Source organism: Pavona decussata, unplaced genomic scaffold (genome assembly GCF_977016875.1).
Source record: "Pavona decussata unplaced genomic scaffold, jaPavDecu1.1 SCAFFOLD_81, whole genome shotgun sequence".
Classification (NCBI taxonomy): Eukaryota; Metazoa; Cnidaria; class Anthozoa; order Scleractinia; family Agariciidae; genus Pavona; species Pavona decussata.
In genome coordinates, this window is record NW_028145499.1 from 436,290 (window position 1) to 449,146 (window position 12,857).

General features: G+C 36.0%; 1 protein-coding gene across 2 annotated transcripts in view; it reads right to left on the reverse strand.

Moving 5' to 3' along the window:
• LOC146476074 (microfibril-associated glycoprotein 4-like) overlaps positions 1-12,857 on the reverse strand; it is a 140,902-nt gene that overhangs the window by 26,080 nt on the left and 101,965 nt on the right. The window contains exon 9 of one of the 2 annotated variants that reach the window (XM_085115010.1): positions 6,270-6,967. The exons of the other annotated variant lie outside the window; for it this stretch is intronic. Within the exon in view, the coding sequence (XP_084971136.1) occupies positions 6,705-6,967 (263 nt within the window). The 3' untranslated portion in view covers positions 6,270-6,704. Of the gene's footprint in view, positions 1-6,269; positions 6,968-12,857 lie in introns of those variants that run through there. 2 annotated transcript variants of the gene reach the window in all.

Genomic DNA, 12,857 nt, shown 5'->3' on the forward strand with positions numbered 1-12,857 from the left:
CAATGCGCGGTTTTGGGAATTAATTTCAACCAAAGCGGTGACTGTCGTGGGAGACTGTCAAGAGAAACTCGTTTTAAAACCTTCAGCATTGCGCGGAGATTCTTTCGAACTTACGCGTTCAGGTTAACAGCTTTACATACCTGGAAAAACATGGGGAAATCCATCTTGATGACGTTGTTTACATCTTGAAGGAGACAACGCAGCAAATTCCGAAACTCATTCCAATCTGATTGTTCTCAGGTAACGCGCTACTCATGTGGAGAGAGAAGCAGCGGCGAAGTCTGACCATGAATGAAGATGTGATGAGTTTAACCATCGCCACAAGGTGAAAAATCCTCCAAATGGTCTAAAATCGAGATTTTATATTCCATTTGAAATTAAATCACTCCTTGAAGTCGAAATTTTTGATGGGAATTAACATCCTTGGTTTGTCAAAATGTGTCCGGAATCGGCCTCGCAACTGCAATTTTTTAAGTTTATGTCGGCCGTGTGAAACATGTGAGCACGTTTCAACCGAAATCAAGCGAATTCAACCGAAATCACGCGAATTTGAGCGAATTAAAGCCAGATTCGAAGCAAATATATATTTTGTGTGGATTGCATTATTCAATGAAGCGTCGCACATCTCATTTGAAAAACAATGTGTATGCATGCATGAAGCGTGTATTTTATTAATTTATTTATTCATTTTTATTTGTCTTTTTTTAAAATATGGTTTACCACATGTGCGAGAAAAACACAGTTGTGTGAAATATAATATTTGATTTAAGCTCTTGGGTGTGAGGTTAGCCATCCTTTCCAGTATATGGTCGTTTATTTACTCGGTTGAGCCCGCCGGGCCCTAGTGGATAAACACAAATTAGTTTTCCAAAACATAAATCAATTTCCTGACGCACAAATCAATTTTGGACACATATCTAAAAGAAAGAGCCTGGAAACCAGTGCTACAAAATCGTTTCCAGGGTTTTCCGCGTCCAACATGGCGACTGTTGTTCCATGTGGTTACTTGAATTGTGTAGCTTGTTGGCGTACTTCTCCTCGTTTATTTGGTAAAGTAACCATGTTTTGCCAATAAAATAGTATGATTACCATGATAAAGATGATAAATGAAATGATAAAGGATCGCAGACTGCATGGATTCTGCTTTTGTTCATGAAAAATAGACAGATTTTGTCCTTGAAAAGGTTTGTAAGGTTGTGAGTAAGGGAATAAATAAAACAGAATTGTACTGTGACCATTCAATAATTACTGTGTTGAAGCGAATCTCAGTGTTCACAACTCAGGCTCGTTACTATCAGCAGTGTACGCAGAGAGTGACAAGCCCTCTCGCACGTGTGGAAAGATGGATTCACCTGGTCACTCAGCTATCAGAGTAACTTTGAGGGGACTTGAAACGCTAAATGACAGCGGGCTCAAATAAACACGAAGGTGTGCGACCTACTCAAGAGAGTATTAATTGTTTTAGTGGGTATGTTTTAATGGCATACGTGGAAGCCTTAACACGCTAGCCAAATTTTTCGGCGCAAAGAAGCGACAGCCGAAAAGACGTCTGTGTTCGCAGGCTATAACACGCTGGTAGCGTCGTTTTTTAATTATGAGCTCACATTCTATTCAGTGGTTAGTCGGGTATGTTTTACTGACATACTATGGAAGCTTAATGACGATAATCTCAACTAAGATATTAACAGTGTCCGATATGGCGTCCTCATAGGATCAGTAATGATCCAGAAATAGAATTAACATGATTTAGAAGGCGAAAATGATCGAAATGGAATGAGAGTGATTTGGAACCTCAGCTCAAAAATGAGAGCGAAAAATCGAGTTACGCAATCGAACAAATAGTCTTGAAATGCGATGAAATACTATTTACATCGACTTGTCACATTCGAAATCTTGCTTATTTCATGAAATTAATTTTCCTATTCATATATGGAATTATGGAGCTCAATATTTTTACTTCGCGAAAATGAACTGTTTGCTGGGGTGTTACTAAACAGAGTAACGCAGTAACGAGTAACGAGTAACGGAGTAACGAGAAAGCGAGTAACGGCAAAAAAATTCCACAGGTTTAAAAATAATAATAATAATAAAAAATAAAGAAAAAATGGGTAGCGGGAAATAAAATTCGACGGGAAAAAATAGATTAGAAAAGAAAAATTTTAGAAAAGTAAATTAAATGTGAAGATCATTTTAAGATTGTAGCGCGAATCACTTTTAATTTACTCACATTCTTTCGTGTACTGATCAGAAGCCCCCAAGCATGCGATAGGCATGCGGTTACAAACCAAAAACTGCCGCCTCTTGAATGACAAATGTACTTTAGATATTGTAAATATTTTTTATTCGGACGACAAATAAAGAAAGAAATTTAAAAAAAGCAATAGGGAAAAATTTCACAGGTTAAGCGAAAAAAAAAAAAGACAAAAGAAGGTTTCAAAAGTGGTTTGACATTTTTGCTCGGTGTCATATGTAAAATTTCTAATTAAAGATCTCAGTCAAGTAAATAAGCGAACTTGCAGGCGAAATAAATTGATGTATATTTTGAATCATGAGTCAATTGGTTTTCTCCATTTCTACAATCACATACAATACTTCGATAACAAATCATTCAGCCGTGATTACAAGCCATATTGCGCTATATTTTTAGAACAAATTGAAATGGCAAAGTTCGATTTTTTTGCCACAAAATCACTGAATCTGTTCGTTACTTGAGAAACATTTTCTTGCTTTTTTGCTTCTTACTCTGTCTACTAAAAGATTCGAAAACTTGCCCGCAAATGTGTTTGTGCTCTATGAGAAAAACCTTGCCTTGAATTGTCCGAAATGACGTACGATATCGCACTTATCTGTTTGGCAGGAAAAATGCATAAATGAAGCAGCGAAAGAAAGAACAGCAACAAACAAACAACGTTTATAAGCTTACTTCTTCCGTAACCAAGGCTCCCTTGTTTTCAGTTATAGTTGCTGGCGTAGCTTTCCTCTGTTAAACAAATCAATGCGATACAAGAGGAAGAAAACCTCTCAGGGGCTTACCTTCCATGACACCAGCTGTGATCGAGGAAGGACCCCAGGAAGAATTGGCCACGCGATATTTTTGACGCGAAGATATATCTTCGATTCCTTTCCACGCAATCTACGTTGGCAATTTATGTTTAATTAATTTCTTATTTTTTTGTTTGTCTTGTATAATTTTATTTCCCGTTGCTCGTTTTCTCTTCATTTTTTATGACTTTTTTTTAGCCTGTGGAATATTTTTGCCGTTACTCGTTTTCTCGTTACTCGTTATTGCGTTATTCTGTTTAGTAACACCCCCGTTTGCTGCCCCTGACAAATCGGAGGCCGGCATCCAATGGTTCGGATGGCCTTCATCGTTTGAGGAATTAATAATAATAATAATAATAATAATAATAATAATAATAATAATAATAATAATAATAATAATAATTATAATGAATGATAACTTTATTATTTACAAGAATAAAATCTACTAGATACAGTTTGATTCTATTAAAACCTGAGTGATAATAATAATAATAATAATAATAATAATAATAATAATAATAATAATAATAATACACAATAGCTCTGCAGATACAGAAATCAGTTATCACAAGCTCACTCAACATTGCCAGGCGCTTTAAGCTTTTTAAATAATGGACAGTAGGCGTTTTATTATACTTTTATTTTTTTTATTTTTTAAGTGTTTTCATCGCGATGAACAGAACTTTTAGTATTTAGATTTAGGATTTTATGGATGATAAATAGTTTTAGCATTTAATTACTAGGATTTTTATGATTAGAAGTTCGGAGGTTAATTGTAAATTTGTAATTTGTAATTTGGTCGTTACATTGATTGGCTACGGCTGGCCGCCCAATCATTGTTTAAGTAATCTGGGCATCCAGAAGTTTTTACTGCCATTTTATAATAATAATAATAATAATAATAATAATAATAATAATAATAATAATAATAATAATAATAATTAAAAATACTTTATTAGTAGAAAAACACAGTTTCAGAGCGGAGCGACAAAAAAACACACAGCCGTAACTTAAGCGGCCTTTAGCCCTGAATTTAACGCATTGCATAGCTTTCAAAGAAGCTACAATGCTTAAGAACGGATCAAGGGACAAATAACCGTGATAAGAAGCACAGCATCTTGCAACACAAGCAAATAGCCGGGCCCGGCAATCTGACAAAAGCTCCAAGATAATGTATAGTTATTACACGGTTCAAATCCTATCCTTACAACGATAAAAAGAGAGGCTATACTGTCACCAGACGCAATGAAATGAGCCATACCAAGCCTAAACTAAATGCCACAAACGGCATAAGAACTACAGTCGCTAAACGGAAACGTAACAACAAGAGGTCAAAATGACCTTTGAGATCAATTACAACACATGCGACAGTTAAACACATGGCTTTGTTCAGTGTCTATCGCGTAAATCCTCCAAATCATAGATGGCATTTAATAAGAAGTAAATCCAGCGCTAAAAGAAAATTTTACCGGGAGCACCGCTCTTTTCATAGAGAAAAGGGTCTTCTTCGGAAGACATAACCCGTGAGGGCAAAACTCTTATTTAGGCTAAACACGCACGTGAGAGTCGCGCAGGCCTGTCAACCCCATTATGCCTAATAAAGTATTTTTAATTAATTAATTAATTAATTAATTAAAAATACTTTATTAGTTAATTAATTAATTAATTAATTAATTAATTAATTAAAAATACTTTATTAGTAGAAAAACAACCAACAAATACACAAAGGTAATAAAAATATCGGTATCGGAAAAAAAAAAAAAAAGAAAAACGCTTCATAATTCTGCAGTTCATGCTAAGAATATCCATACAAAAGCTTTTCGAAGACGTTGATCGATCAATAATATATACAAAGTTAAAAATCTTCCAAAAAAAAAAATAAAAACCAACAACAAATGGAAGGCTACCAAGAAAAATTAGAAAAAATAAGAAATAAAATTATGTCCTCAATGTTTTTAACGAATATTTGCATGTCCTTTCTCGATGTCAAAGTCAATGTCCTCCTTGTAGCTCGCGAACCTCTCCAGCATAGTAATACTGATCTCAGCAACGCAAAGGACACCCTTGCCCTGATCCATGACATAGTAGTCGCATAATAATAATAATAATAATAATAATAATAATAATAATAATAATAATAATAATAATAATAATAATAATAATAACAATAATAATAATAATAATAATAATATAAAGTTTTACATTATAATTCTAGGAAATGTTCACCTTAAGGAAAATTTGGAGCTTTTTTCCTGCAAAAAGTAACTGAGTCAACGCTGGAAAACTAATCCCTTTTGTTCTATGAAGGGCAAAGATATTAATAAAAATGCAGAAATAAGTCAACAAGTATTTTCGTAAAACCTTGAAAATCATTTCGTAAATTCAGGGGAAAAATTCCTTTTCCTAACATTTCCTGTCATTTAAATTTTTAGCTTAAGCATCCGGACAGGTTAATCTGTATTACCCTACCCTATCACGTCTTTAAAATTAACTGAGATCACAGGAGACAACATTTTACGGATTGTAAGTATTTTGCTTTGATGTTCTCGTTGGGTTCCCTGACAAATGACATTTCTATTTTTATCGCATCTACCAAGGTCCGAAAAAATGAAATAATTATATATTATAATTAATTTTGTGGACATAATTGAAAGGGAAAACATTGTTGAGATAGGTTTGGCAGTGTGTTGTTCTGATTGTTTTTTTTTTTTTTGTCAGCGCTTGGCTCTGAGCCTGAAACGCGCAATCAACTCGAAAAACTCTTCATTTTTATTGTTGAACATGTTGTTGATGAGCCACCAAATTCCCACCACGCGAAGCAAATTAAAATTGTTGATAAGACAGTAATCCTAAGCCTGGCAATAAGTCACTGAGAAGGAAGACGTTTGACTGCCTGTAGATATCATATTCGTTATGACATTTGCTTTTCTCTGTCAACGTCTCGGAAGAAATGGCGGAAATTGCACTTTCTTTTGCACCTCTGTTTACTTGTTTTTGTCTGCTAGTCGATCAATCTCCAGAATTTTTTACCTCAGTCTCCAGATTTTCGGTGTTTTGAGGTCGAGAGGTCTGGTATTCCCAATTTACACGGAGAAATAAATAAATTTACATCTTCTAATATCTTCTAATATTTACATCTTCTAATATCTCAATAGAGCTCAGTGTCATTTCCTTTTTTTACTTTAAAGTAGGTGGTGGTCAACTAGAAAGTCTTTGCTACTTTGACCACCACACACATTTTATAATTTGTACTGTATTTATTTTTATCTTGTAATTATCTGTTGTAATACTTTTCTTTCTATGTTAATGTTGTGTAAATAGTGTGAAATAAATGAACCTTGAACCTTGAACCTTACCCGGTTTAAGGACTGAGAAGCAGGATTAAATGACAAACACGGAAAATAAAATGTCAAAACCTTTTATTAACGTCTTCTTGTAACTATTACATTTGATTAGGAAAACAATTAACATCGCACATCAGCAAAGCGTTACGTAAACAAAACTGGTTTGATGTGAGATTTCAGCCTATTTAGAAATAACCCTTCCATGTATATATGAAAACAAGAGGGAAAAAACTGCATATTACTCAGAGACAAACGAAGTAATGCTGTGTTTAGCTGCCTACAACAAAACCAACACAAAAACTGAAAGCGCGCTTAGTTTTAAGCATTAACTGGCTTGATTTTCATCTCAGCTCGTTTAAGAGAGTAGTAATGACCCTTCCAGTAATACCAGTTAACACCGTCAGCAAAAGAAGAGTGTTTGCCGTTAAGATAGCAGCCGTTCAGGTTGGAGAAGTGACAGCCATTGTACCACCAGGCTCCCTTAAAGTCCGTGGCACAATTCCTGCCATATCTGTCGTTGTCTCGATCTTTGGTGCTGAACGCCATGCCACGATGATAAGAAAGTGAGTCACGAGCAGTTCCTAGGCAAATACAAAAGAGAAGAAGTGTATGGCGTAATAAAATGTCACATTATATTAGTGGTCTTTAAAATCTTTCATCAGCAATTCAAAAAAACAGATTTTTCATATATTTTACATTTATTTATTTCTCCCCCACTGATTTTTTCACAAACGTTACGTCACAAAAAGACCAGCTCCCCATTGACTAGGTAGCTTAGTTGCACTTAATCTCGTACCCAGATCTCAGTCGGTTCGGGAATGCCGAAATGTGAGATCTGGTAAAGTTCGATACAAGACCATTTCTGGTTGGTTACCAGAATTAAGAATGCCTCATTCTAATCTGTTCTGTGATTGGCTCTTTCCTTCTGTGTTTAGTTTTCGCTCAGTTCGGGGAACTAAAGCACAGTGGACGCTCTGATGAAGATTGTCAAGCGACGTTTTAATATGTACGTGCCGTTTGTGTGGGAAGAGAACAGTGAGAAATTTTCGGACGACAACAGCTGCTTTAGCCGAAAAGAGTTTGCAGTAACGTTCAAACAGCCTTTTCAAATTACACAAGTTTCCAACACGATGGATATGCTTACAGTACTTACTTTTGGGAAAAAATGGAGGTAGGTCATATTTTATTTTTTTTTTTTTTGTATTTCTTAGACAAAAAATGATTTTGTTAAGATTATCATTTATTTCGAAAACGCCAATTAATTTCCCCAAAATACTTTACCTTGGGCTCCTGAACACGCAATTGCTAGCATATTTTTAGTTTTTGCCTTCTGCTAAAAGACTATTTTTCTTCTATAAATTGAACTGGACTTTGAGTAAGAGACTTCACAATGTTAGTCCTTTCAGGCCAGCGTGCTTATTCCTTCAAGATCCATACAACATCTCTCATAGGACTACTTTGGAGAAATTGATAGTGTCCACACAATAATATTGTTCATCTGGTGATATCAATATCCCTCCCACCCGCCCAGCTAAGACAAATGAAAAATGTCTATGACTTATGACCACCAAAATAATAGTAATGAAACCGATACCACAAAAGAGAACACCTTGTCTGAACCGATTAGGGCTCTTTATGTATGTGTAATAAGTTTAATTTTATCCCCCCCCCCCCCCCCCCACCTACTGAGTTAAAAAGAATTTAGGACCCCAAATATAAAACCAGCCTACCTCTAAAATAAAAATAGGGACATTGGTTTACATGTCTGCACCACCTAATGTTTTGCAGGTCTACACTTGTGCTAGGCTTAAGAAAAGAAGTAGTCTTAAAAGGAGGGCATGCCTCTTTGGATTTGACATCACTTATGGTTTTTAGAATCTTTTTGCCATGTTCGTTTCTTCAAGGTGGGGGAGTTTCTCCATTATTATATCATTAATATGGAGTCCTTGAAGTGCTGAACACACTTCGTTTACTACTTCCATTGTTAATCCTGAGTACATTCTCTGATACAAATAGTTATCACTGGCCTCAGTATCTCCTTTATTTCTTGTTAGCTCTGACTTAATTTCTTCCACCTGAGTTCCAGAGAGAAGCAAGTTCCTGAAGTTCCTATCAGTGATGTGAATATCTTCAAGGGCTAAAACAGCTGGACACAGATCAACACACATGACAGTCCAAAGTGGTTAAGCAAAAATTTTCCCCTGCACAGATGTCTGGGTTGTTTACACTAATCTGTCACAATGGGTTGCATTTCTTCAATATTTGCACCAATATCATTGTTATTAAAGTAAAGTTTTGATGTAGCAGGCTTCCCATCTCTTCCAATTTCTTGGAAAAAAAACTTTCCATAGTTTGGGGAAGACCAAAATGAATAAACTATTATCCTTCCAACACAAGGAGAATCAAACCCCATTCCCAAAGCCGTTGTGGTAAATAATATTCATTGTGTCAGTCTGGTAGAGAATGAAGCTGAGTCAAAAGTCCATTTTGAGAAATTTGGGAAGTCGCAATGAGGCAGAACTGGTGATCCCCAAGCCAAAAAGGCATACCCAACTCCACACAGTACTAATGATGGGTAAATAATAGACAGGCTTAATTTTTAACATTGGTGGTGATAAGTTCATCTGCGATGGGCGAAAAGATTTCATCAAACTGGTCAATATTACTTTGTGTTAAGATAGGAGGGCCTTTGTAGTACTCCATAAATCTTTCATATTCAAACTTTGTGTGATTGTAGTTTGGTTGTTTTCTGTTGCTGTTGTTGTCATGACAACAATCTTAGCTGTAGGGAATACTGAGGAAAGTGTTGAGGCTGTTCTTCAACATAAGTCGCTGATCCGCTCCGTTCCAAGTTTTTGTAGTTGCGTAAGACCATAATGCCTTAGTAACGTGTCTCTTTTTCCCAAAGCATGTGGTCAAGCGCTCGTGAACAATGTGTTCGGGTTGTGATTTCTTACCACTTACCGTGTCGTCTCAATCATATGGTAAGGTTGTTAGCTTGTTTTAGGTTATCAGAATTTTGCTTTCGGAGAGTAATGTTAGCTGTTGTATTTTGTGTAGGTTATTACGGCTTGCCATAGGATGAGATTCGACTCGGTTTGTTTTGCTGTCGTGAGCAAGTGACATTAAACTCGTTGTGTTCAGTTTAAAGACTGGTGTTTTCGCTGTGGTTTCATCGCTTTGTATGTCCGACCCGGACAGAAAGTGTTCCTAGTTTGCTGTACTCTGAAGTTGTGCCCCCTGAACAAAGATGCAATTAATTAAGAAAAAACTGTAGTCATTCACTGGGACGTTGTTATTCTTTCCATTAGAATAAGACGATATGATTACCAGAAAATGGATAATGAGAAGGCTGAATCAAAAGGGATTCTCAAGTAACTAAGCCCTTTTTGACGCATGGGGTGGTGGAAGGACGAAGCATAAAAGAAGCTGTGATAATCACTAACAATATATTTATTAGATTTTAACCTTTAAGCCTCAGTGTCAACATACAGTTTCTCTTTACTGGTCTCTACATGTCCATTTTCGATAGTAGCATTATAGGGAGGTTTGCTGAAATATCAAGAAATTTCACCACTGGTGATCTCATGACCTCTCCTTGATTGTACATTGATATTATTAGGAGAAATTTGATACTGATCACTACTGGGACTTAAAGGTTAAAGGTTCACTCAATTTATGACTTGACATGGTTGCAACTATCAATACTTTTTTTTTTTTGCCCAAGGAATTTTCATCCAAGACAGACACCGTTTCCAAAGTTTTCTCCCCACCACTTTTCTGCAGTGGGTTTGTGTCTCACAGTTTGATTAGATTTTGTTTCCTGGCTATGGAAGACCATGGTTATAGAATACTTAGGGATTCATGGTTACTGAAGATCAGCTTACTGTGGAAGCTGTTTTGCTGCAGAAATGGGTGACAGTTCATTTGAACACAGAGACATGCACAGGAAAAAAATAGCGGATTTTTTTATTTCTTTTTTATTTATCTTCCATATTGCTACTTTTATGAGCCCAAAAGACCATCACACCTTCTATTATTTTTTTGCTGAAATCAAGGACCCCATCAGCGGTGAGTGTCCTAGCACCAAGATAGCTGCTTTGGACATTTAGAACCTTGTATTCTTAGTGTGTCATCCTCCATGCATGTACAAATGACAATGCTCAGCACAACAATGATTATTTAAGCAGCTCATTGTGCCTTGCAAATCAAATCCAGATAATGACCTTTGTTCTTCATATCAAGAGTCAAATATTATTAGACTTGTGTATTATGTGCTTCTAATTCCACTGAAATGGAAAGCTCATCACTACCAAATAAAAATCGAATGGGAAACTCATGCATAGGGACTCACTGTGTTTGCTCACATGTTGCAAGTAACCAAAACATTCTTCAGATCCCAAATCCAGATGTGGATTTCCAAAAAAAAAATTCAAACTTCCATCTTGGAGAAAAAAAAAACATTAAGGGTGTAGTCGGCGTTTCAACGTTGGACATAATTGGGTGCCTACCATTTACACGGACAGGTCTTTCTGTCTTGCTGGTAGATAACCAAGAGTATAGCATGGTGTTAGGGCTAGGAGGCCCCGTTTAGCTGGTTCATATACAATAATATCATTACAGTGCCCTGAAGTTGTGTCCTTTGACCTGTAAAAGAAACCTGCCACAATTACACGAGCCATTTGGGTTGGAAATTTAAACCGTTAACTTATGAAAAAAAAAAAACATTAGTGTGGTCAAATCAGCTGAAGAGACTACAAAGAAAAGTAATAAGTTTTATGTATAACTGGTAGACCACAATTTCTGAAGCTTGGCAAATGAAATTACAAGAACCATTTGACTTTCCAATGCGAATCTTAACAGCAAGATGCCAATCAGTAACTCTATTGTGTCTCATCTACAACAACGGCCACAAATTTTTTCTGATAAAGCTTCGACAAAAATAACTCTCTGCATTGTCTGGGGGGAGCGGGCGTCTAATGAGTGACTTTGCGCATGTATCGCAATAATCAACACCTTCAAAAGCCTATTTAAGGCTTCTAACACCTTTCATGCTTTTCAAGTTTTGATAAAGATGGCTGACAGTCATCGAAACTGTCAGCATAAATAAGACTTTAATACAAGACTGGCTATGTTTTAAGAACATTTAAATCGACTGTAATTGCTAACTGTTACATTACCTTGGGGTGCACAAAAATGATGTGACATTTTCCTACCTGTAAACTACAGTATCTTCAATACAGTTCCCATCTAAGGCAAAAAACTGCTACAGCTTACTCCGGTTGAGTTAAGCCTTTTTAATTGATCGTCGATAAGCTCGTTGATCTTGAGTGGAGACAGCACATTTACGATGGATTTGTTCTCGGAACAGTTTTCATTACAAAGATGGTCATAAAGGGTAGGAACTAATCTTAGTAAAACAGTGATTTACAGCGCTTGTTGATTGCAATCTCTCCTAGTGCCTTTTTTCGTTTTAGTTTAAGTCTCAAGTTTTGTTGTCCTCTGGACCGAAGAACGTTCCGAAGAGCACCCTCGAAAGCGAAAACTTCACCAGGTATGATCACAGTTATGAGCAGGCGGCCACTCACTACGGTGGACAAAGGATGATGGGCAGTCCCGTATTCCGGGACTCAAATCGAACTTTGCCAGATCTCCCTTTCGCCTGATCGTGGGAGATCTGGGTACGAGATTAAGTTGCACTTGCATCGCAGAACTCATGGGTTTCATCCGCAGTTCAAAAGATGATATTTCATATGCTAATTCTTATTCCGAATTACGTTACTACACTTAGTCTTATTTTCTGTCAAAATAAGAAAATAAGTAATAATCGATCTATCAAATAAGCAGCCTTTTGTTACTTAATCCGCAAAATAAAGTGAATAACAGACAGTTAATGTTAATTGCAAAAAGAAAAAAAAAATTCGGAGAGGTATCAAGAATACTGGCTCCCTATGATCACTTCTTCATGTACAAAACATTGCTATCTTTAGTTCTTGTATCTGTTAAGAGTTTGAATTTATCCTTTAAGCAAAGCCAATATTTTAAATTAATGAACGTTCTCATTAATATACATATTTTTAAACAAAACTAGAGAAAAAGCGTATGGCGCAATAAAATGTCCCAACATACAAGTGTTCTTTAAATCTTTCATCAGCAATTCAATATACCAGATTTTTCATATATTTTACATTTATTTATTTCTCCCCCACTGATATTTCACAAGCGTTTAGTCACAAATAGTCCAGCTCGTCATTGACTAGGTAGCTTAGTTGCACTTGCATCGCAAAGCTCATGGATTCGAATCCCGTTGAAGCCTGAATTTTTTTTCAGACTTCCTTTTTGAAATCGCTAAGCGTCTTTTATCCGCAGTTCAAAAGATGATATTTCATATGCTAATTCTTATTTCGAATTAACGTTACTACACGCGGCAATACTTTTTTCTTTCAAAATAAGAAAATAAGTAATAATCAA